The 26,032-nt window shown below is 47.5% G+C and overlaps 1 protein-coding gene across 1 annotated transcript; it reads right to left on the bottom strand.

The window, feature by feature from the left end:
- Window positions 1-364: 364 nt before the first annotated feature.
- LOC135814587 (uncharacterized) lies at window positions 365-19,950 on the bottom strand. The gene is made up of 14 exons (XM_065327727.1): window positions 19,556-19,950; window positions 16,536-16,665; window positions 15,875-15,961; window positions 15,049-15,183; window positions 14,740-14,835; window positions 14,260-14,325; window positions 7,118-7,205; window positions 6,227-6,333; window positions 5,490-5,636; window positions 5,060-5,113; window positions 3,964-4,074; window positions 2,782-2,938; window positions 2,286-2,321; window positions 365-1,028 (listed from the first exon to the last, which is right to left on the bottom strand). The coding sequence occupies exons 1-14, from the start codon at window positions 19,867-19,869 to the stop codon at window positions 877-879; spliced, it is 1,680 nt and encodes a 559-aa protein (XP_065183799.1). The 5' UTR covers window positions 19,870-19,950; the 3' UTR covers window positions 365-876.
- Window positions 19,951-26,032: the final 6,082 nt, after the last annotated feature.

The following is a 26,032-nucleotide window of genomic DNA, read 5'->3' as shown; positions in this document are numbered from 1 at the left end:
CACTTTTAAAAGCCTTCTGAACTGACCAGTGCCGTGCACAGTGGACTTGGAATTATCAGCAGGAATCCCACACATTTTCTATGTCAGATAGTGAATTTCGCAGAACTTTTAGTTAGGGAAACAAGCCTGGTCTGAGGTTCGAATTATCAGACACTGTTATGTGTGAATGATTTCGAGTGCGAGCAGGGAAGTATTTTCGTGTATTGCGCACTCACAGGTGGTCTGTACATTGCGCACTCACAGGTGGTCTGTACAGCCATGGAACACAGTACACTAGCAGCGCCCAAGCATGTGTGGAATGCATACTCCAGTGATTGTCCTTGAAAATCCCAAGCACACATGTCAGTCAAAATTCGAACAGAAGTCAATCCTTGGCAAGGCCTCACTACTTTCTAAACCAAAAGGTCGACTGAATCCAGGAAATACGGCACATGAATGTGGTATGTGAATGCACACACACAATGCGCAGTGAACGGTTTTATACTAGAAATTTGAAAATGCGTCTCTGCCTATCTGTGAGAACCTAAATAATTAAAAAGACGAGAAAAGTACAAACTACTGCGAGATGACAGGTGACGAATACAAACAAAAATAGTGTCAACACTACAGATCTAACAGCACTGCAAGAGCAGACCACACACAGTGATGACAATGTTTCCACTTCAATCACATGCATGAACATGTAGAACAACCTGTTGCACTACAAGTATTGACAATTTCTGCCTGGAGCACTTTATCATTGTATGAAAGTAGCTGACGTTACTGACCAGTATCCAGCATCTGTGCATGATGAGAAACAACAACAGTTGCTACAAATGACTAGCAGCGGTACTAGCGTCGACACCGCATCAAAGTTCTGGTGAAGAACATTACAACTCAAGCATCGGCGACATCCTTCTGCGACACGACCGGATTGGTGTCAGCGGTGTCAGCATCACCAGCACAGACCCTCTTACGCTGTCTGACGATCACAAGTAGAATCACCACCACTGGCACTACAATGCCGACTGACACGCCAACTGCAATGCCTGGGAATGATAGCATCCAACAAATAACAACAGAGTCAATTACAATACAGATGGTGGGGTTACAGGGCTGTAGGGCTATTCACAGATTGCGGGTATGCACCAGTACCGGTAGTTACAGGATCAGGAGTGTCTCATGCCGCCTCTCCCAGTCAGTGTGCTTATGTGAAGCAGTGCCAAACATTCCAAAACCATACAGGGAATCACCGGCAGTCAGGGCTGGGAAATTGGACAATGTACAACCCCCAGCCTGCCACTGGGACAGGTTCTCTACATTTATGAACAAAAGTGGCATGTGAACTGTGCATGCTGGATCCTGTACCCTTCTGAACAAAAGTGGCATATGGACAGTGCACGCCGGTGCGGGGACCCAGATGAATCTGATGTTGCAACGTACACCTACAACACCGACAAATCAACCTTCGGGCCTACATTAAATTTAGTCTGAAAACTCTTTGGCCGAAACCGATGAAATTAAATTCCCGCCGAATATTTCTGCTTGTACAGTATTCTCATACAGATACCGGTCGGTGGTCTTATTCCACTGTTCTGACATAGAGTCTTGTCCATTGCCAGTTATCTCATAAATATGTGCGTGAACATTGTGCGACACTCGGCCAGCACCGCTGCGCACACCTTGCCACCACACGTTCCAAGATGAACCATACAGTAGATCGCGTGCACACAGTTTGAGCACCATTATTGTACATGTACGTTGTACTGCAGGCTAGTACAACATGCGTACAGCTACTGAGGCAGGAGCGTGAATTCTTTTTTTTCTTTAGTTCGTGGTACAGTAATGGTGTTTTGGTGATTGACTACCCTGACCACCCGCGCTACCTCGTACTGGAAATCATGAAGCTGCTTCCACACAGTGGCACCTTATAGCTAGCTCGAAATTATTCGTGGAAGTTTTGGGGCATGTTTGATTGGTAAGAAGCGCGATCCAGATCTCAGATCTGTCGGATCCTTCAGATTCAACTGAACACTTTATTTTGGTCCTTGACTGTTGCCATGTTGAAAATGGCGCTCACAAGTCTAAAATCAAGTCAAGTGCACTAGTGTCAAGCCCCCACAGTGACCTTTTCATTCATGTTTGAACATTCAGCAAGTGGCAAGAATGTTTCCTGGGTCATAGAATCTATGCAACGCCCATGCCTATGAATGCAGTCTTATGCAAGTAGACGTAATGGGCACGCCAGCCGGTGCAGCGGTGCATGGAGAACACATGGGTACTACCGGCATGCCAAAGAAACTCACCGATTGTCTTGGCGTTAGATGACTTTGCTGAGTCGTCTGCACAATTATGGTCAAGAACAGTGATAAGAAGTTCACAAACAAGATTCCCAAAAAAAGATCTTTTTAATACAGGTCCATTCAGGATATTGAGCACAGATACTTTGAAAGCTGAGCTTACAGCAATATCTCTCTAGTCAGGGAAACGGTCCGCTTGCAACTCGAAACACTACTCCAGTACTGAATTGCAGGCATGAGAATAAATTCGTCTTAACCCCCTCCCCTCGTACTCAACATAATTGCCCATGGGAATCCCGGCGTAACAATTGATTCAAGTGACCAAATGTTCGTATTCATTACAAATGCCCCCGCCTCATTTATTCGCTGATGATGCCCATTGGAGTGAACGTTCGGAATGGATGGATGAGTGGCTAACATGGAGGTACGCCGGTATTTGCAGAAGTTCATACATTGGCCATGATTGGGCAATAACATTACCCTATGTACTGTCATATCTTACCATCTTGGACGCTTGTGACACCAGGCATATTGGATGGCAGCAAAACTGAATCAACATTAGCCTGAACTAGGGTAAGGCGTAATGCAGCCACTTCCTGGGGACTGTCAGGCACAGCAAACCGAAAGGAGGCTGGACATGGGTCACCTGCTTCTGAAAGCTGTGTGCAGGTAGGATGTAGTGTCACACAGCAATACACACACACACACACACACACACACACACACACACACACAGCGACACACACAGACGCAAAGCGACACGCACACACACACACACACATACACACACACACTCAGTTCATAGGTGGATGTAATTCATTGTAATGCAACTATGATAATAGAGAGGTTTTGCATTCCGAATTTCGGAATTATTTTCGGAATGTGGCGGCAACAGTCGAAAAAGTAGTCGAACTTTCGGAAGTGTGGTGGCGAAAGTGCATGGTTTTCCGAAAATGGATTTTCGGCTCTTTCATGTTTGGGAGTGCATATTTGAATACAAAAAAGTGTATTTTTCATGTTTGTATTTTTGCTTTCTGCTGCTAGCTCTCGATCTCGATTATTTGAAATTTTCCACGTATGTAGATTTGATTTTTGCTGGTTTTGCTGCTCTCGCTGATCTCGCCATGTGGACTAATCTTCTCACACTCCATCACACTCTATCTTCCTTTGCCATGAAGCCTACTGACAGTACAAGACAGTAGTTCGCCAACCTCGTCTTCAGCTGTTGGATCACTTGGTCCACCATCAGTCCGTCCTCGTCTTCGAACCGCACCCAAATAATTCAGTTTGACCTGCGCACATGGATTTGATCCTGCTCAACCCCTTCGACGCTCTCCATTTTGTTTTGCATAGCAACCCTTGGAAACGAAGTCGAATCAGATTTTCGGAATGCAAAACACTGAAAATACCGTTTTTCGGAACGCGCTTTTTTCGGAAAAGCACAGTCGAAAATCATTCCGAAATTCGGAATGCAAAACCTCTCTAATATTATTATATCGACCACTTCATTCAACAGTGATGGTAAAAATGAAGCACATTCGAAAACCCCAACCGTGTTCAGTTGTCAAATTATTTAGAACCACTTTCCAGAATATTTTTGCTGCCAAGGGCTCAAGTGCTGAGAGAGCAGGGGAAGATTGTTGCTTTGAACAAGACAGTGGGTGTTATCAAACGACTGACGTACCGTCCATGCTGTTTCATCTGATACACTCTGGCATGCTTTACGTAACTGCGCCTGGCCAGCATCACTGGCAGTAGTCCACCCTTGCGCTGCATTGAACTGAACTTGCTGACCCTACACGCACACAGTACCCAGCATACACAATATACACAGTACAGACGGACACACACACACACACACACACACACACACACACACACACACACACACACACACGGTACACGGCAGGACCAACAACGCAACTCAGATGAAACAATGTGAAACAAGAAGCAACATTGAAGGGCGAGTACTGTAAAGTACCGTCGCATCACCCTTCATGGAAGTGGAAAAGCAAGGGATAGATTGCCATCTTTCTCACGCGTCCTACGATATAATGATATCTTATATTTTACCAGGACGAGGGGATGTATGAACTCTTGCCCTACGAGACCAGTACTCCATAGAAGACCCCCCCCCCCCCCCCACACACACACATCGATCTGCTTTCGAAGGATCCTTCAAATAAACAAACAAAGCAAAACGTTATGGTTGCATGCATGCAGCATGGATTGTGCAGTACTCTAGGTCTTATCAAGTGTACACAACCACTCTCAGTCTTATCTAGCAGGTTCATACTTTAATAGTAGGTTGAAGGAAACATTCCGTACAGGAACACTTAGTACTACACCAGGATTTGTCAAGGAAAAACACAAGCTGTCACCTCTGACACCAAGCCCAGGGCAGGAGCAGATTTTCGAGAGGAAGAGAGATTGCCGTACTTGTATTAATTAAGCATGTGCTCCGACACAAAGCAAATATTGGCATGTATGTATGTGTAGTGTATAGCTACAGGCATATAATTATCATCCACACAAGTACAAAGGTGTTCACCGAAGAGAGTTTTACTGAAAGGGTACTCTATCACCAAGTTCTTGTGATAACCGCTCATGCCAGGAATGCTAGTGGAAAGCAGAGTAAATCACTGGTAGTGCTCCCACTGATAGGCAAGAAAGCACTACGGGTAAGGATCAATGACATCCATCTGCAGGGTCCTCGTGTCCTCAGCTGCGCTCGTCAAAATCTAATACCATTCCACTTTTATGTCACATTGTGCACTTACAGAACTTGATGGCATTTGTCCCTCACTGTATGTCCAAATGCAGGATGATGCAATCTGGTGGAGCAGACAGAGACATGTCGTGAAGAGCACGGAGCAAATGCAGGTGGACATGGTCAGGGCTGAAGGAGTAAAAAACGCGGTGAGTAGCGCAGAAGGCTTATCTTGATCTACACGCACACGCACGCACACACACACACATGCTATACTCTTTGCATCTAGACATGCCAAGACAATACTTTCCTGTCCTGTGATGATGCCTCGACACACACACACAAACCACCTTTACAGCGTTGTAGATTGTAACCTTCCAAATGGAGAGAGGTAGCAAGTAAGAGCACATAATATGAAGTCACCTAATGGGCTGCTTCGATTTTACTAGAATAACGGAAAGCACAGTGGACAGCAGAATAGTATTAAAACTGTTACTTACACTTGAGACACTGATGTAATCCAACGAGGGACTTAGCCCACACTCCAGGAGACGCTGTGCCAGTGTTGCAGTTATAGCGCCAACCTCCTGAGGGCCATTTTCAGTGGAGACCAATTGAACAAACTGACCAGCATTGGTTTCATTCAGCTACAGCATAGACAAGAACATTACAGATACAGATCAGTCACTGTTCTTGAATACCAGTGTTTGTGCGTAACTTTGGTGGAAGAGCAAATCGCCACGCACAAATAATTTCTGAACGCTTAAAATATACTTGGAGGTGTTCTGGTTCTCGAAACGATATTGTTACTTGGGATTGAGAGGTATTCCGAGAGCCACCAAAAATGCAACTTGTCCCAAGTGAAAACAAAAAAGATCAAAAGGCATGCACGGTGAGCCACTGTGCTCAATCTGCATGCTCTGTCACGAGAGCGGCAAAACTGTGCATGTACCGCATGCATCGAGACGTCAGTCAGTAAATTTTGTCTCGTTGTCTGCCATGGCAACACTTTACTTGTCATAGTGTCCTGCTCAGTGTGGGAACATCGCTAGTGCGTGAGTGGTGAGTCAAACTAAGCATTCATTCATTGCGCAAGTTTTTATAAACCAAACTAGTAGTATGACATCTCTCTTCCAGTCTTGGATGCCTCTACCAGTTGTTCTATCTGCACTATAAATTACACAAGAGAAGAAAGGAAACGGCACTAGAGGGCACAAAGTCAAACAGTGGGTCGTACCAGCAATAACTTGCGACTCTCATAGACTGGCTGGAATGCAGCCACACTTCTTGGGCAGGTGCCTGCTGTTGGGTTGCTGGCAAGAAAATTGTTCACTGAATTCTCAGCTGAGCACGGTAAGATGAGAGTGACAAAGACAAAACCATTGTATCAAGAGTGCATAAACAAGAGTATGCAACTGTGGTTATGGGTCAGTGTGCGGCACGCTGCCTTCATTACGTAACTTGCCTTCATCAAGCTCTGAAAGCATGCATTCAAACTCACAATTTCTCGTACGAGCCCATCCGTTTTTGCTCGATTCGTTCCAGTACCTAAGCGATCTCTGAATTCTGGCGCGTGAACTCCAGTCCCGTACGAAAGTTCATTTCAAACCAGAGGGAAAGTGCGGTGTTTGATTTTCCGCAGAGCGCGGACTGCAGCTGAATGATGTAATGAAGGCAGCGCGCCGCGCATCTGGCCCATAGAAAAGAGATCACAGTTGCATACTCTTGTTTATGGACTCTTGATTGTATGAAGCAACATCACAAACATGGGTGCATTAAAAACACCAAGCTGCAAGTTGCAGTACTTCCATGCGAATTACCAGCATACTTATAGCAAAGGAATTCCTCACGTGACAATGCACATCGTGACCAGGACAAACAGTTTCGTAAGCCACATAGGCCATTAATTCATAAAAACCCAGCTACACTTTGTCTGGTTTTTCAAGTGCATACAGCAGACCAGGCTGAGTTGGAATTTATCCCACACAGAACACTGAACTTCACAAAGGCAACACACACCCCCCGCGCGCGCGCGCGCCCCGGAAGCCAAAACTTGAAAAGCTCGACACCAGCAAAAGCTGAGAATTCAGCCAGGGGAAGAGAGTGAAATAGAAGAATGCACACTCACAATTGGCTACTGAGCTCCTTGGTGACGGTACGGCATGGACATAGTCACCAGCAATAACTGAGTCCTCCTCTGACACGATAATGACAACCTGCGTAAACAAAGGAAGGAGAAGAGAGGAGTCAACAAGACAGCTACCATGCATGCCACTAAGCAATATGTTTGACTGTGTGAAGGCACGTATCACCACATGCTGGTAGCCAGTAATGCGTATCGTGCCCAGCCCAATATCAACCTGGTGCAGAGCACAGTGCTCTACCCGGGAAAAGTTTCTATTTTGGTTGAAGGCTAACCGATGGCAGTTCAATTTCAGCCGAAAGTTCAATGGTTGGACCAGTGGTGGACATTTGTCGCAAAGCGATTGCTTATGTTTGAATTTACGTTGTATTTGACCCTATGCTACTTTTGTTGGCATTCTTTGGCTACGCGAATGTATGATGTACGCTTCAGGTAACTGCTAGAATGCTACACATAAGTTGTACTCAGCTACGTCAGGTACACATATCGCTACATTTGAATTGAACCAGCCGGCCGTTTATCATGTTTCTTTAGGCTGGCGCGATAGAGTTGTTTTGGATTGCCTTTTGAATTAGTTATTGTTCTGTGCCCAGTTGGGACAAGTTTGGAAATGAGACAGAATTATTGGAAGTAATTATTCTGGATATGTTTGCAACGAGTGTTTGACTTGGAGTGGACTTCTGTGCATAGAGCACACAGCTAGACTCTGCGTGTTGTAGAGAATCTTATGGATTGTAGCATCAAGATGCTGTCCATGGAATAGTTCCCAATAGTAATAAATTAGTAATAGTTTGAACCAGGTCACGACATTTCTTTGATGCCGAAACCCGGGAGGCATGGCGGACAATCTAGCTGCACTCCGTACGAAGCGGCAGCGCACTACACGCTCCGTGAAGAACATCACGGAGTTGGACGTCACTACGGAGAACCTTGTGAAACTCGACAAGTCAGCGCTCACAGCAGAGGAAAGGAGTAAGCTCAAGCAACATGTGTTTGTATTAGAGGGGTACGTTCAAGCTGCTGCTGATGCAGTGGATACATTTACTCATCACGTGTACGCTTTCGATAGTAAACGGACAGAAGATCAAGAGTACAAAAAAACAGAGGAGCAGACGTGTGAGCAATGGGATGAACTGCTGAGGAAGAACACGCAGAACTTGACCAAATTGAAATATTTGCTACGCGACAAGGGAGATCAAGTCATGCCATCAGTACAACATGACACAAATTCAAGCAGAATTGGAGATGCACTGACAGAATTGGTGAAGCTGACAAAGCAAGGGAGGGAGACAAGGGAGAACACACCCTCAGTAAATTGTCGATTACCACAACTGAAATTACAAGTGTTCAATGGTGATATGTTGGAATACACTACATTCATTGATTTGTTCAATGCCACAGTGAACAACAACGATGGTTTATCTAATGTCGAGAAGTTATCTTACCTCAAATCACACCTAAGGGGTAGAGCGCTTGAGTGCATAGCCGGTCTGTCTCTTACGGGAGATCATTACAAAGTAGCATTGCGGCTAATCAATGAGCGATTTGGCAAGCCAGAAGTGATCGCTGAGACACACTACATGGCTCTAATCGAAATGGAGAAACCATCCACCAGGCCGGAATCTTTGAGGCAATTTTCAGCCAACCTAGAAATGCACGTACGCAGCTTGCAAGCATTGGGTCGCAGCATTGATCAGGAACTGCTGGTTCCTGTCATAAAATCCAAATTACTGCGGTCGGTAATGGCACAGCTCGAGCTTGGCAGAGCAGAATCAGAAACGCGGTCCTTTGACAGGCTGAGAAAGGCCCTTTCGCGGTATGTGTCAGCACTTGAGGCCACCGATCAGGCACAAACAACTAGGAAAGAGCCTGTACCGATAGCGAGCGAAGCTAAGTCCTTCAGCAGCACACGGGTTAGCAGATCAGCAGCAGAAGCCCTCGTAGCTCACAGCACGAAACGCCAACCGACGTGCTCGTACTGCAAGGAGACACACTTTACTGATGAGTGTAAGCGCTATCCAACCCTAGAGAAGAGAAAGGCAAAGATCACCACACAGTGTTACATCTGTCTGAAAGACGGACACAGTGCACGTGCATGTAGGTCAGCACGACCATGCCATCATTGTCATCGAGTGACACATCACCGATCACTCTGCCCGGCAAAGTTTACTCCTTCAGAGCCACTCAACAACACAGCGAAACCGTATCAACCGTATCAGCCGGTAAGGGCATTATCAACTCTTGCCGATTGCCAGACACCCGGACAAGGCATTGAGCAGGTCGACGTACAAGTCCACGAAAATTGTCAGGCATCGGTGATGATGCAGATGGCAGTCGCAGAAACATTCAGCCCTGCGAGCCAGCAATCTTGCGACGTTCGTATTTTCTTTGACACCGACTCAACCAGATCCATCATCAGCCAATCAGCGCAAAGCACCTTAGAGGCTGAAGTCGTCGGAGAAGATGTGTTGTCAATCGCCAGATTTGGCTCAGAGTCGCGTGAAACGAAGGTCCTCCCACAAGTTGCATTCGAGATTAGGACACCTGATGGTGGAGGCATTCCGATCACAGCAAACATCACTCCACACATCAGTTCATCCATGATGCGTCTTCCACTGAGCTTGGAGAAACACTCATGTTTGCAAAAAATGGCGCTTGCCGAGCCCATTGCGGCTGAGCCCGAAGTGGTGAAGGTAGATATCTTGATTGGAAGTGACTTCTATTATGACATCATCGGCACAGATCACGTTCGGTTAGATGATGGTCTCATCCTGTTAGATACCAAGTTGGGGTTGATTCCCACCGGTCGAGTTGGTCAAGATAGAGACCCGGACCCCCGCGTGTTCATGGTTGACGCAGGCGACCTTCCAGCATCCGACTTCGATTAGAGGAAGTTTTGGAGTCTTGAAGAGATCGGAATCAAAGATGAGGTAGATCTGCCAGTCGACAAGGATCACGCAGTCTTGCGAGAATTTGAAGACAAAGTGCAATTCGTGAATGGCAGATACAGTAAATACTGGATATAACGTGCCCCTTTGATTTTCGATAATTTATCACTTTTCACTCACAAAGCGACTGTTCAGTACATGGGGTAGTGGTCTACCAGAGCAATCACACTCAGGGTAGTGGTCTACCAGAGCAATCACACTCACCACCGTGGTGGTTTTCCAGAAATGAGTAGAAGCAAAAAACCACACTCGCAGCCACAGAATAGATAAATAGCCGAAAAACATCTAAATCCATCAAAGAACCGCCAGCAAGCGGGAGAAAAGGCCGTGAAATCAAGTGAAACAGCATGGCCAGTGGTGAGCATGGGTGACTGGGCAGCAGGGGAGCGCCTGAAAAACAATGACTCCCTACATTCCTAGCCGCGACCGCTCAACCGGGCTAGAGGAAAAACACGCCTTTCGGCCAAAAAACCTTTCTATTTTCATTAATTCCTGCCCCGCTGCCAGTCAGACCCAAGAATAGAGATAGCAAGAAATGGTATGTAATAACCGGTGTATGTCATAATCATAAGCCACACACATAGGCATAGATTGTCAAGAAGAACAGCGGACGACTCCCATGAAACCAGGGTGGGTGGGCGGGCAACTTCAACTACCACGAGGAAAAACAAAGACCACGATGGCAGGTTCAACGGAGTTGCGCAGAACAAGAGCAAATGCACGAAAATATTTGTGAGTGAAAAATACGTTTTTTGCACTCTTTCGCTACGCTCAGCCGTGAAAAAACAAAACTATATCCGGTGCATCACTATAGCCGATTTGCATGTATGACCACACATGGCACATGACTGGGCATGAAATGATGCGTACACGCTGGAAAAAGTATAAAATGCAGCCACGTGTACATGTGGCTGCTTACAGCATGCAGCCTTGCAGGGAAGAATTTTCTCTCACTCATGTCTGCTGCCAGGTGCATCCAGGCAACACTGGATCAGTTTTGGAAGAAGTGAACTTTATTGGAAGAACACTTGTTTTTGTGATCATCACTCTTGATCATTATACGCGATGTTTTCCTGTACATTTGATATGGTTTGCTTCCTGAAGCCCATCACAATAAGCGATATATCGGTATAGCCGATAATATTGTGTATAGTGATATTTTAGCTGCATTTTTTCTGATTTGATTTTGATTTTGGCGAGTTCTATCATTATAGCCGGTATATCGTTACACCCCGTCACTTTATAAACGATACTCACTGTATGTCGTACATTGGCCGTGGAAGGACTCTGGTGAGATGGAGAATCTACCAGAACACTTTGAGTTGTCATTCGGCCGCTTGAAGTCACTGGTAAATCGAATTTCGAAGACACCAGAAGTCCTCCAGAAGTATGATGACACCATACGCGACCAGCTAGCAGCGGGAATCATAGAAGAGATTGCGGATGGTGATGACGAGGACAACCCGAATCAGAGGCACTATATCCCTCACCACTGCGTAGTAAAACCAGACAGCCGAACAACCAAGATCCGGGTGGTATATAATGCTTCAGCGAAAGTGAGGCCAGATGTGCCAAGCTTGAACAACTGCCTTCACAGCGGCCCGCCACTTCTACCTGACTTGTGTGGCATCCTCATCCGGTTTCGACTCAACCCTATTGCGATCACCAGTGATGTTGAAAAGGCATTCTTGCAAATCGGCTTAGCAATGCCAGGTCGAGAATTTACACGATTCTTGTGGCTCAAGAACATCCACCAACCTGCGACACCTGACAACATTTGCATTTTCAGGTTCCAGAGGGTGCCCTTCGGGGTCGTGTCCAGCCCTTTTTTATTGGCAGCCACTGTCAACCACCACCTCAAGACAGCCAGCAGTGATGTGGCAGCCGACATCCAGCAGAACATGTACGTGGACAATCACATCAGCGGAACAGACACTGTCACCAGTGCTGTTCATCACTACGAACAAGGCAAGCAGCTGTTTGACCAGGCGTCGATGAACTTGCGAGAGTGGTCATCGAACAGCAAAGAATTCATGCAGTCGATTCCAGAGAAAGATAAGGCATCAACAGCGACGGCAAAGGTTCTGGGAATGCAGTGGCACACTGAGCTCGATTTAATCAGCATCAGTCCAATGAGCAGCCCAGACAGAATTGTGAGGATGAAGCGAGATTTGGTCAGCGAGATGTCCCAATTCTATGATCCACTGGGCCTGTTCTCACCCATCATCACACGCGCGAAGTTGCTCATACAAGAAGTTTGGAAGCGGGACATTGGCTGGGACGATCCTTTACCCCCAGACATCATGGAGCGTTGGCGGCCAATTGCCACTGATCTGCACAAGGCGAGTAATGTCCAGGTTCCCCGCTACGTCGGCGATCAAGGACAGCAAGCATCGCAGAGAGAGAGAGAGAGCTTCACGTTTTCTGCGATGCGTCAAATGGTGCTTACGGCGCAGCCGCGTACCTACGGACAATTGGCGATGAAGATAGTTCCCCATCAGTACATCTGATCTACAGCAAGAGCAGAATCTCGCCAATCAAGGCCGTGACCACTCCCCGCCTTGAGCTACTCGCTGCTCTAATCGGAGCAAGGATGGTGACATTCTTGAAAAACCAGCTGCCCTTTCCCCTGACGGAAGTTCACCTGTGGTCGGACTCACAGTGTGTTCTAGGTTGGATCGAAGGCAGGAACAAGACACGGCCAACATTTGTCGAGAACCGCCTACGGGAAATACGTCAAGACAGTACCATCCAATTTCGGTATGTTCGGACGCGAGAAAACCCTGCAGACCTTCCCTCTCGTGGAACGACAACTGGTGACATCGAAGACAATCAGCTCTGGTGGAATGGTCCAGACTGGCTTTCATCATCAACAGCTTCTTGGCCACCACCAATTAAACCGGAAACTGAAACGACTGAAGCGACTGAGATCACTGCTGCGGTCGCGGAGGGTCCTTCGGAGAATATCCCGCCTCCTTTCGGCATGAACCCTTCAGAGTACTCATCTCTCAGCAAATTGCTCCGGATAACGGCATATGCAGTCCGATTTGTTAATCGGAAATCGGTTAAAAACCAGCAGCAGCTCGCAACTTCGGAAATAACTAATGCCAGAAACATTTGGGTAAAGTACGTGCAGGAAAAGCACAATAGAGAAATGGAACGCAATGCCAAACAACTTGATCCCTTTACTGATGATAATGGTATCTTACGTTGTGGCGGCAGACTGGCGAATGCAGAGATGGCATATGATGCCCGCCACCCAATCCTGTTGCCAAAACACGACCCCTTTACAGAATTGGTCATACAGTCTTACCACAGACGGGTTCTACACTCAGGTACGAATCACACATTGGCACAAATTCGGAATGAATACTGGATACCAAGTGATCGTGTAATTGTAAGAAACATACTAAAGTCATGTGTGATGTGTAAGCGATGGGAAGGTAAACCTTTCAGATTGCCCGTAATGCCACCCCTCCCCAAGGAGAGGATTGCCAGGTCCAAACCATTTGCCTATACAGGTGTTGACTATTTTGGTCCAATGTACGTTCGCAATGACAATGGTGAATCATCTAAGGTATAGGTGTGCTTATATACTTGTCTGACGGTACGCGCGATTCACTTAGAAGTTGTGCCGAATATGACAAGTGACCAGTTCTTAAATGGCTCTTCGCAGATTTGTCTCACGGCGTGGTACACCAGTACAACTCATTACCGATAATGCACCCCAATTCAAGTTAACGAAAACCACACTAGATTTGGCTTGGCAGAATGTGGTGTTGCATGATGTACAGAGCACAGTGCTCTACCCGGGAAAAGTTTCTATTTTGGTTGAAGGCCAACCGATGGCAGTTCAATTTCAGCCGAAAGTTCAATGGCTGGGCCAGTGGTGGACATTTGCCCGTATCAATCTCAGCATGAGATGTTCAGTGACCAACACAATGCATAGATGACCTTAGCAAGCAATCTTCTCCGCATGTGCACACCATTACGATTTTTGTTTTTGTACACCCGGTAGCATAGCAGAGGTGGATGTTCATGTATGTTGGATCACACCCTCCAAAGAATGTTTGAACTCGGAAATATGAGTTTGGTAACTCCTAGATCAAAGCCCAGAGGTACACAGTGCAGTGAGTGAGTGATTCACAGATTGACAGTACAGTATGCATGCTCACTTACCCGCTTCTTGTACGTATCAACTATTTGCTTTGGTGATGGCCACGCTGTCGTGCCAGAGCTGGATGTCTAGTAGTGAGATCAGAAGACACAATGCAAAATGCTGCGCACTCTGACAGATCCACATGCTGGTACAGTCGTGAATGTGCATGGGATCACAGACGCAGAGAAGCACTCAGTGAGAAGTTCACATAGTCAAGCAGGGGATTATTGCACTGAAAGACCAGTGTGACGATGAGCAGTAAGAATGGCAAAGTGCTTGTGCAACCCATCTATACATCTGCTGGCACGCTACTGCCCTGAACTACCACAGTTCATGTCTACAACTTGTAGTTATAACACTGACTGTGAGAAGCTAGCTCTTCAAAAGAAGCTGTGTACACCAAATGAATGTACAGCCAGCAGTGCAGCCTATGGGGCACCCAGAAACGAAATACTGGCATGCAGACCCTCTAGGATAACCTTCTCTAGAGGTGTGCGTACCGTTCTGAAATGAGCCAGGTTAGCAACACTCAGGACTCGACTGGAAATTGTAGTCTCAATCACATTTCGAATGTGACTTGTGGCAGTTTCACGAAGCTGTAGAAACACGCACCAAACATGACAGAATAATCAACAGCATGATCTTTAGTTTGGTGAATCTCCAGTGAATTTGTTGATGGTGTGGATGCAAGCTGCATAACTGCATGCTGTAGCAGACACCACTTGTCAAATGGCATACAAACAGGTGAACAAGCCCAAAATAATTGAAAGAAGAGCTGAAAAATCCGTGAACACACCATAGACACTTACAAACTGTGAGCTATTGACAGAATCGGTCACATAGTCACTCAAGTCAATGACGATGATACCATAGCCCAACTGTGTTTCATTCGCAGCAATCCAGTCAGAGATGGCCTTTAGACCCTGTTGAATGGTAGCAGAGCTCTGTGAACACCATCATCGTCACCATCACCACCACCACCACCACCACCAACAACAACAATAACAAAACGCATAGCATGAGCTCCATGAATACCATAATTATATTATGGTATTATCACAGACCTATCGCTAATGCAGTAGCTGCAGCACACTAGAAGAAATTCCATCAGAAAATTCAGAGGGTGATTGCACTCGTGCTGTTCATAACGGGTTTAAATACACAATACTACCTGTTCTGATCACTTTTGCAACAACTCAGAGTGACAAGAAGATAGAACATATCCAGAATGGTTGCGACGGCGTGCGTGCATACAAACGTGTACAATAGGGAATCGTAGCATCTAGGGAGACAACACGACGAGTGGACTGACCATTTCATTCGTCCGTGAGGCAAAGGCAACGTACACATACAACATTTCTTGTCTGGACTACGTTTGGAGTCATCAGATCACAGTCACGATCGTGACTTATCACTTCGGGGAATTTGTTCTCTTCTCGTCTCCGTAGATGCTACAGCACACTGCTTTGCATGCAGTACACTGTGTACCGAAATTAGCACTCACACACGCAAACACACACACACACACACACACACGCACATACACACACGCACGCGCACACACACGCACGCGCGCACACACACACACATGAACAACAAGTGCTGGTAAACTAGACTAAACTTGCCCATGCTTACACCTGAACATCCCGTGGTAGTGGCAGTCAGTGTAGGTATGCCAAATACGATGGCACATATATCAAAGCCAATAGCGTTCTGCAAGGCCTGAAAAATAAAGGCATACGCAGAACAGCACACCATCTTACTGCAATCCATTGCAATATCACAGAAACAACAAACGCTGGTCTTGTGAGTGCTAATAAGTGCGAAAGGAAGACTTGAAGTGGGAAATGTTCACACTCTACGGAAATTTACTGCTGCAATGGCTCAGTGTTGACATTGTTTCACTGTCCGTCGGTCTTTTAGCTACAGTAATTAACGACCGTTTTTCCATGCACCGACAGTTCTACACAGACACTGTGGGACCTGGTTCTAAAGACCACCTGGCCTCAGCGACCGCTTTAGCTTGCACCGTGAGGTGGTCGCTTAAACCAGGTTTTACTGTACGCACAAATTTGAGTTTCACTTACTTGAAAGTATAGCCTCACCTGCCAAGATGTAAATTGGTATTGAAGACAAGAATGAAGTTCTGTCCCAGGGCATTCGAGGGGCGCAGAGACTTCGTACATCCATTTTAAAACACTCGTTTCACACCTCAAATGCAACTCATACCATGATGCCAATAACCCAGGCACATCACATTAGTGACTACAAAGTACATACTGTAGCATTATCATACCTGACATCCCAGAAAGAAATGGTCATCACCACGACAGAAGCGGTATTCTTCCCCACCTCCAGTAAGGCCGGGCACAAAGTGCATATTGAGGCCAAGACGCCGAATGCCCAGCGTCAACAGCTCCGATACGCTAAATGCATAGCCACACACACACACACACACACACACAACACACACTTGTACTTGTTGCTCACTGCCAAAACTGGCCACGTGGGTCTCCCCGGGAGAGGGGAGAGAGACTCAAAAGGAATCTTGGAAAGATGACTCAATTGGCTATTGAACCGCCCAACGGCCGACACCCCCTGAAATCCCCAAAACTCTGGGTGGACTTGAAAATGATCCCACTTATGGGCTCACCACACCTCAGTAAGTGGGTGAGGACAAGGTGCAGAAAAAGGATTGACGGCATCAGGGTATCCGTCCCGGGGTCCAACTGCAGTTACCACACACACACACACACACACGCACAATTTAGTAAACATTTAAAATCTAAGAAGAAGAAGAAGAGGTAGCGACTTTGGCGAAGTATATGTTGCTCCTTATGCGGGAGCTTGTTCTTTTCCTGCCGACTTCAATTGACTCTGGACTGACTCACGAATTGTGCACGACTGCCATCCAGGGCATGCAGGAAGTCCATTGAACCTTCCACTCTGTAAACCTGTAAAAAAGCACCGATCCCTGTTCAATACACAGTGTTTCGAGGAATTCACCCCCATCAGTTGAGCTTGAGCAGGCGAATGAATGTTGTGCCCTAAGAGCACTGCATTTACAATATGTAGTGCTCTCAGAGCCAAATTTGTACAAGTTGTACCAAGCCACGCGAATACCTTGGTGACGTACCCACCTGCATTGAACTTCGCGCCAAATCCGCAAGGCGTCGTCGCATCGCTGATTTCTCCTGTATTGGTATTTCGCGAGTTTGCATTGTGCGCCTCCGTCGCAAATCGCGTCACATCGCCCATCGCATTGCAAAAACAGCTTCTGTGAATCCCGCTTTACAGTGACTGTTTCCAGCGCAACAAATACCTCGTCAACTCCAGATAGCAGATCACTTTGAAAAGACTGGGAGAGTGCGGACGTTCATCCGTATTAGTTGTATCCCCCCTCTCTCCTGCCACGTCTACGTTTTCCGTTTCCTCTGCTCCTGTTTTCACCCCGTTCGTGGATCATCATGGCAACCGACCAAAAACTCCTTACGTGGACGTAGACGCAGCGCTTTGTACCATAGTGTGAACGTGTGATGACAGCCTACTCGTAACTGAGAGAAAATAGAGAGGCTAAGATGCACGTTATTTCCGACGTGATGCGCAATTTCACGTCAAATTTGGCGTAAAACTCCAAATTTCGACGCACTATAGCGTAATTTTCGCTATAACGCACTGTTTGCTGGGTCCCGGGCGCACCGAGACCTCAGCATAACGTAAAAAGTCGTATAAAAATGACTTACATGTACATTAACACGGCATGCATGCGCTTCTCGCGACGAGTTCGAGGCTGAGCTGTCCACATCGATCGGAAGCAGGGAGTAGTAAAAATACCGGTATTTATTACTCCCCGCTCGGGGTCCTTCTACATCATGCACACGTCTACATAAAAGCTAAATGCACTTTTTAATTTTTTTTTACCTCTAATCATGTCACATGTATACGCACTGCATGACTCTTTTCACCCCTTTGCTGACAAGCCTGTACGTATGATTTACTGCACGAGTACAAGCGAGTACAAGGGCAATACCGGCTGATACATGACCGAACGGCGTCAGCCGTGAGGTCATGTATCAAGCCGGTATTGCCCGCGTACGAGTGAGTACGAGGCGCAGTAAATCATTTATTGCATGCTTGACTCAAATATTCCAGAAAATGGAGAGAAACCTTTCCGACTTTCTCCGTCTCCCGACACACTTGTTCAGTGGTAAACGTCGTTTGTGGTTTTGAAATTCTCTATTTCTTTACGATATCGATGGTGTTGTTGTTTGTGAATCGTGATTGAGCACTGCGTGTAGGAATAGGAACTGAAACTGGGATGGGCTCCACGACTTCGTCTCGAACGCATTCAGTTCGTCGGCTGCTCATCAACGCATCGATATTGATGTCAAGGTTGCATTCACCTGCTGAGGCGGCTGGTTCAGGTGGCTGGAACAAGTAAGTTATTGTCCGCTCAGTTACATGCGCGCGTGTGTGGTCTGTCATTCTCGTGCTTTGTAGTTTGTAGTCAGATCAAGTTGCTGTTTTGTGTTTCAAAATTGAAACTCCGAACAGTAGAAACTTGATCTGATCACGAACCACAAAGTACAAGAATGACAGTCCGCATGCGCGTACATGTAACTGAGCGGGCAATACCGAGAAATACAGCCCGCTGACCAAGAGCGCTCATTGGCTGTAGTACAGGCAACCCTCACATGACATGCAATAAACATCTTTGCTAGTTTACAGCATCATACCTGCATGTAAAACAGTACAGTTGTAATCAGTAAAAATGAAGAGCGTCATTTTGACATACAGTCAACTTCGCTAATAACGACTGCGGATATAACGACAATTCGCGAATAACGACATAATTTTCATGCCCAGAGCAAAGTCCCATCCAACTGTGACACATATAATGAGACTTCGGGTATAACGACACTTCGCGAATAAGGACACTTTTCTGATGCCCCGCCGAGTGTCGTTATAAGCGAAGTTGACTGTACATGCACATATTGCATATTGGTGTGCCCAACTCACTACAACATAAACCTCGCTATAACATAATTTTCCCATCCCCCAGAGATTACGTTATAGCGAGGTCTGACCTGTAGTATGCATTACCGATCCGTGCTCAGGATCTGTGCTCAGGAGAGATTTCATTCGTGATAATTAAATTACATTACTACGAGTACTGACTCCCTCCTGTTGACAAGTACAGTGATGGCGGAGTGATCACTGGACGAAACACAACAATACGGTATGCACTTCCGCTCTTATTATCACATTTTTGAAACCGCTAATGCAGTATGCAGAGGAAGTGCAAAATGTTCCTACCTTAGATCTTGACTGTGAATTTCAGTGGTTCCCACTAAACATCTTCCACCGATACAGGCCGAGCCCGAGCCTGCCTTTATGTCAGGTCTTACGCTTCGCCATTTGGGCGGCGTGAAAGCAAGAAGGTTGAACACTTCATTTGCTCCACATAGTGGAATCTGAGAGATATCCGTGTCAGCCGTCAACAATGTTTGTGCGCGCAGGGAATTCTGAACCCAGCTCGGAACTTGGAGTTGTGCCACAGATGTGGATGGCCACAAACACAGGTGCAGCACAAGCACGGCTGCAAGTAATAACGTAGGGTGACCAGCCATCTCCAGTTTCTGCTACTCTTTCTCTCTCTCTAGTCTGTCTCCATCCGGAGCTCCCAGACCCACTCTACAGTAGCTCTATCTCTCTGTCTCAGCATGTCAGAGGCTGAGTTTATTACATGTACATGTACATGACAGCAAGTACATCATACTACATGATCATCATCAGATGAGAATTTTCCACGCGGCGCGGATCGAGTTCAACACGGCGCGGGTCGAGTTCATCCCGCGGGTTGAAAGTCTGTACGGTGGAGCTGACCCGGCCGGGTAGGAGATACGATTTCTTCTTCTTCTTCTTCTTCTTTTTGCAAGTGAGCAAGCCTCTTTTGATTTTATTGGAAACAATGTCATATCATCATGCCATGCCATTGTCCACCTAATGTGCGAATTCTGTGGAGATCTGACAATAGGTTCTCTTCGGAAAAATATTTTTGTATCGAAAATACGCCAAATATTCACTATTTCGAAATGGCCTAAAACTCCCTCCCCCCCCCCCCCCCCTTGAACATTGTGAGCACTGGGGAGTAGTACAATAGGGAGGTTTAGTTCCCACGTAACGGAAACGCGTAGATCTACGTGGGTTATCCACGTAAAGTGGATGAAGGCCTAAGAGCACCCACGTTGCAATGTTGTGTTTAGTCACACGGAACAAACAAAAGCATGAAGTGAAAGGCTTTTCGTTTTGCAAAAACTATTGGTAACCCCGGACGGCCCCTAACACTCTTGTAGCGCTGTATGAAAAGCTGTGTGAGAATGTGGGGGCTAGCGGTGTTATTTTAGGCAGGAGGCTCCTTCCTACACCATCCACATTCACACGCCTTGCTCATAACACCCTGCCCACACCAGCCGTACATGTACATGTACACTGCGCTAATATAATAATAATCTTTATTTCAGGATTACCCAAAGGCTGACACTGCTAGCTCTGACACTAAAGCCTCCTGCCTACAACATTCACACACATACCGGTAATCATTGCTCACCACCTCCTGCCCACACCAGCCACACATTCTGCGCTAACAATAACATAATCATTGCATTGCTAGCCCCTGCCTTCAACAGCCACGCACTCTGCACACAGCCTGAGGCCCTCCTGCCTCAGTAAAATAACACCGCTATCCCCCACATTCTCACACAGCTTTTCATACAGCGCTACAAGACCCACCCTCTCCTGAGTCCTGGCATATATGTCGGCATGGTCGGCACCCGGTTGCCTGATGATTGCGAGAGCATGAAACTTTTTTCTTTTTTTCTTCTTTACAAAAAACCACACACCATTTGATGGCACAAAGCAGCAAGGCAGCGATGAGACATATGGAATGGCAGGAGTGGGGGAGAGGCAGGGGCAGCTTGACCGACCATAGGGTCTCGGCTTCATTGCAACCCAAGCGCTCCACAAAAACAAAAGATTACAGAAAATATGCAGGGGGGGGGGGTAGATAACTGGGGATTACGGGGAAAAGTATGCACAATAAAAAGTTATCAGAGAGTCAACGAAGTGAATGGAGGAGGGAACAGAGTTAGAGCTTTTTTCGTCTTTTTTCTTTGATTCATAGCCTGTCCGTTGCCCACTCCCAGCGGGTAAGGCGCAGGTGGGCGTTGACCTTTTCTTTGAACGTCTGCAGTCCTTTCCTTGTTGGCTGGTTCAGCAGAACGCACTGCGGGAGCTGGTTCCAGACCTCCACAACAGCGTCAGGGAAGGACCGAAGGACATCATTCCGTGCTCTGGGTGGAAGAGTGGAAGTGAGCTGAAACTGGTGTGAGGGATGCTTTTGTGTGCGTCGGCTATGGCGTGATGTGTTGGTCGCTCGGGGTGGAAGAAGGGTGAGAAGCATGTCTGGGCCAGTTGAAAAGTGGAGCTTGTACAGAAAGCAGAGTGCTTCGACCATTCTGCGGATGTCCAAGCTAGGGAGGTAGGCTCCGTCACCGATTAGGTGAAGGCCACGGCGTTGGATGGCAGTGAGGCGAGCCAGAGTGGTGGGTGCAGCGCTCATCCACACGAGCATGCCGTACTCCAAAACAGGGCGGACAAAGCCCTTGTAGATCACTCCACGGCACCTGGAGTCCAGCACTCGCGAGGCTTTCCGGAGGAAGCCGAGACGCTGCGAGCCTCGAATAGCCAATTGCCTGATATGAGCTGTGAAGGACAGGTGTTGGTCAAACAGCACACCCAGCAGCTTCAGCTGGTCGACTTCCGGAACAACTGTGCCCTGGAATACAATCGGTGGGACGACGACTGTGTTGCGATGGTGAGAAATCAGGAGAGACTGAGACTTTGTAGGTTCAAACCTAATGTGCCAGGCCATTCCCCAGTCTGCCAGCGCATTTACAGCAAGCTGGAGTGTGGTAACATCTTCGGGTACGGCAGTATTGGTCGATATGCACTTGTACAGCGTGGTGTCATCAGCATATGCAGCAAGCTGGGCCCCAGCAGGTAGATGATCCTCAGCATCATTCGTATAGAGAAGGAATAAAGTCGGGCCCAAGATGCTACCCTGGGGGACGCCTGACATGATGGGGTAAGCAGAGGAGGACTGTCCGCTCACTACAGCCTGGAGCATGCGGTTGGTGAGGTAGCTTCTGGGCCAGGCGAGAAGATGTCCCTGGAGCCCATACCGCTCAGCTTTATACAGGACACCCGGGTGCGACACTTTGTCGAACGCCCCAGCAATATCCACTGCCAGGACGCGCACAAGTCCTCCACTGTTGGCAACTCGGCTCCATTCGTATTGAAGAGCTAGGAGGTCGGTCGGTTGCGCCAAGTCCAGAGCGGAAGCCAAATTGGCGAGCAGAGAGAATAGAGTTGCTGTCGAGAAAGTTTGTGATGCTCCGGTTGATTATGGTTTCCATACATTTGGAGATAATGGAGAGAAGGGATATTGGACGGTAATTCTTCACACAAGATCTTGAGCCCTTCTTGTGGACCGGGACAACGTTTGCCACCTTCCAGGCAGATGGCTGGTGGCCTTGTCGGAAGCAGAGAGAGAACAGATGAGCGAGCAGGCGTGCAAGAGAATCTGCACACATCTTAAGCACCCGAGAGGGGACAGAGTCAGGGCCAGTTGCTTTTGACGGGTTGATGGCTTTAAGCACACGCCTCACAGTAGATTGGCGAAAGTGCACTGTTGTTATTCTGTGTAGTGAACGCTGTTTGACATCGGGAAAGGCGGTAGCAACATCACTGAAGTCAGTCTCTAGACTGCATTTTTCAGCAAAGTAGCTTCCAATAATCTCGGCTTTGTCGCGATTCTGTGTGTACTCCTGTCCATCAGAGTCAATAAGAACAGGCATAGTGCTGTCGCGACCACTTCCACCTGCACGCTTAACCACGGACCACCACTCCTTGTTCTGGATGTTTCCCGAGAGCAGTTTATTGCGTACTCTGGAGGTGATGTTCTTTGGCTCTAGAAAGGCAAGTCGATGAGGTCACGCAGGCAAGGCGATATTGCTCCTGTAGTGCTGGGTTGGCCTGGCTGCGACGAAGTGATCGCCATGCATGGCGTTTGGCAGCGACAGCAGCAGAGCACTCAGGGGTCCACCAGACGGGATCAGTGGGCTTTGTCTTGAGAACTTTCGATGGGATGAATCTGGTCATTCCTTTGATGATCCTCTGGGTTACAAGATTGCATGATGTATCAGGCTCATCAGTGATGATCTCAGTCCAGTCGGTGTCACGGTAGAAGGCTCTCAGACGATCCCAGTCGGCATGCTGATATCGCCATACTGTACGCGCAGTTGGTCTGTCCCGGTGTGGTGTCAGCTCGAAGTCTGTGATCACTACAGCATGGTCCGACTGTCCCAGGGGTGGGTACAGTGTACTGATGATATTACCAGGTACGTCTGACATAACGAGGTCGAGGGTATTTCGCCCACGAGTAGCTTCGTGGATGTGTTGGGTGAGGCTGTGTTGGTAGCATAAATCTTCGGCTGTTTCTCCCGCCAGTGTGGTGCGCCTACTGCCGAGCCAATTTGTAATGTGTACATTAAAATCACCAGCTACAATGACGCGAGAGCTGGAGCGACGTGCAGCATCAATCCCAGCATCGAGATTGGAGAACAGCCGTATGTCATTGTCTGCACAGGAGCCTGGGCGATATACAGCACATACACCAACCTTTGTGCCCTGTGGTCCAGTTATGCTAATCCAGAGCATTTCCTGGTCGGCACAGTCGATGTTGAGCTGTCTATATGGTAGGACAGCCTTCACCCAAATTGCAACCCCACCACCATGTGCTGTTCTGTCGCGCCGTATAGCAGGGTGGTAGCCAGGTATGGATGTTTCCACTGGCGTGGCTTTCTCCAGAGTCAGTTTGGTCTCTGTGACAATTGCTAGGTCAACATTATGGTGCATGAGGACGTGCTGGAGCTCGCCAATCTTATTCAGTATGCCAAAGGCATTTGTGAGCATTAGGCGGAGTGGTCGTGTCTCTGTCATTCAAATATTGTCGGCATACTTGGTCCCTTGGCCTGTTGCTCTGGCGAGTGCTGTGCTGTCTGAGAGGGTAGGGTGGCGTGGGAATCACTGTCGTCCTGCTCAGTGGTCGTGTTGTTGGAGGAGTCAGTGGCATACTTGTCAAAGTTCCACAAGCGGGAATACACTGGTTGGGGCCAGAATGCCCGGTTATTTACTAGCTCGACGCTGCTTTTACTGATCACAATCCTAGCAGAGATACGACCATCTTTAGAGAAGGTCTTGCAGGCAAAGACTTCCAGGTCCACATCCGCTCTTCTTGCCCTGTTTATAACAAACTGGGTCAGTTTAGTGTCAGAAGTGTCAGGCTTCAGGAAACTTGAAGTAGCAGCAAACAAGCCTTGATTGTCCTTGTTGTTCTGTTCTATATTCGTGACGCTCTGCCTCCGCGGTGTTGAGCACTGTCAGCACACTGGGTAGTACATGTACATCCTCCGGTAGATCTACATGTATGGCATGTAACGACTACAGTACAGTACACTGGATCTAGAGCTACCACGAGAAACACTGTATGTGTACGTGTGGAGTGCCCAGGTACTATTACTAGGTGCAGGTGCCGCCGCAATGCTTCAGGTTGCCACCGACGTAATTATTGAACCCCCTTTACAGCCGTTGAGCAGAGAACTACTTCGGTACCTGTCAGCCATAAGCACCCCCCGATGGATCCCGCCTGGACGTAGCGGCGTCGGGGGTTTGGGGTAGTACTGAGGTTCGAGCGAACATTCCTCGATGTCCGGGTGTTCAACCCACATGCTCGTTCGAACCAAGCCCCATCCCTCGCGTCGACCTACTCCAGGCATGAGCAAGAGAAGAGGCGGGCATATGAGGAGAGGGTGCGAGAGGTTGAGCAGGCCTCCTTCTTGTCCCTCGTTTTCTGTGCCACGGCCCACGGGAGGTTGCGGAAAAGCTGCGTCAGCATTCCTGAAGCGGCTTGGAGTCCTCCTGTCCGACAAGCGGAAGGAGCCCTTCTCCGTTACGATGGCCTGGATCGGTTCCAAATAAATCTCCTTCTCGCTGGTGCGTTCAGCTAATGCCAGCCTCCGAGGCCACCGTGATCGATCTGTGGATCAACGTGCTCGTGATACAGCAGTAGCGGAATCGTTGGCTCTAGCGGTCGTACATGACATTGTACGAGTACTGTCACCTGACCTCATAAAGTAGCCTTAGTTACTTTACTTGCCCTGAGACAGCTTCCTGCTGTTTGTGATTGGTTTACCATTATTATTTGCCATGGCGACCTACGAAAGTGCACGTAACTGGCAGGGTGATGTGAAGAGTGAGAGTGTATTACGATTTCTTTCTGTTTGCATAAATCTGGTTTGCGAGTACGAATAAACATTGCTTCTACCGGTATTAAAATTATGCACACGGAAAGCAAGCGAAAACGACTGGCATGGCACACTACACTAAAGCACAAGTCATTTCTGCTCTACGTATTTGGTGCTTGGTCCTGCCGCTGATCCCGATGCGGGCCGATGGTCGGGGGAGGGAGCCTCAAGTAGGCCCAATTCACCAGCACGCTGCTCCGGCTTCCCGCTGTATTGTCATGTCTCCCCTTTGGTTCTGTCTTCCTCTGCTGGACTGTGTATTTCAGTATTTAAAAAAATCATCATACAACTGCAAACATTGGGGTTTGGATTTGCCCTTGGGGAATTATGCTGGCATAATTCTGGCATAGTCTTCGGATTTTGTCTA

The sequence above is a fragment of the Sycon ciliatum genome, chromosome 4, assembly GCF_964019385.1.
Source record: "Sycon ciliatum chromosome 4, ocSycCili1.1, whole genome shotgun sequence".
NCBI lineage: Eukaryota > Metazoa > Porifera > Calcarea > Leucosolenida > Sycettidae > Sycon > Sycon ciliatum.
Note: the sequence above shows the minus strand (reverse complement) of the source record. Positions and strands in the feature narration are given on the sequence as shown.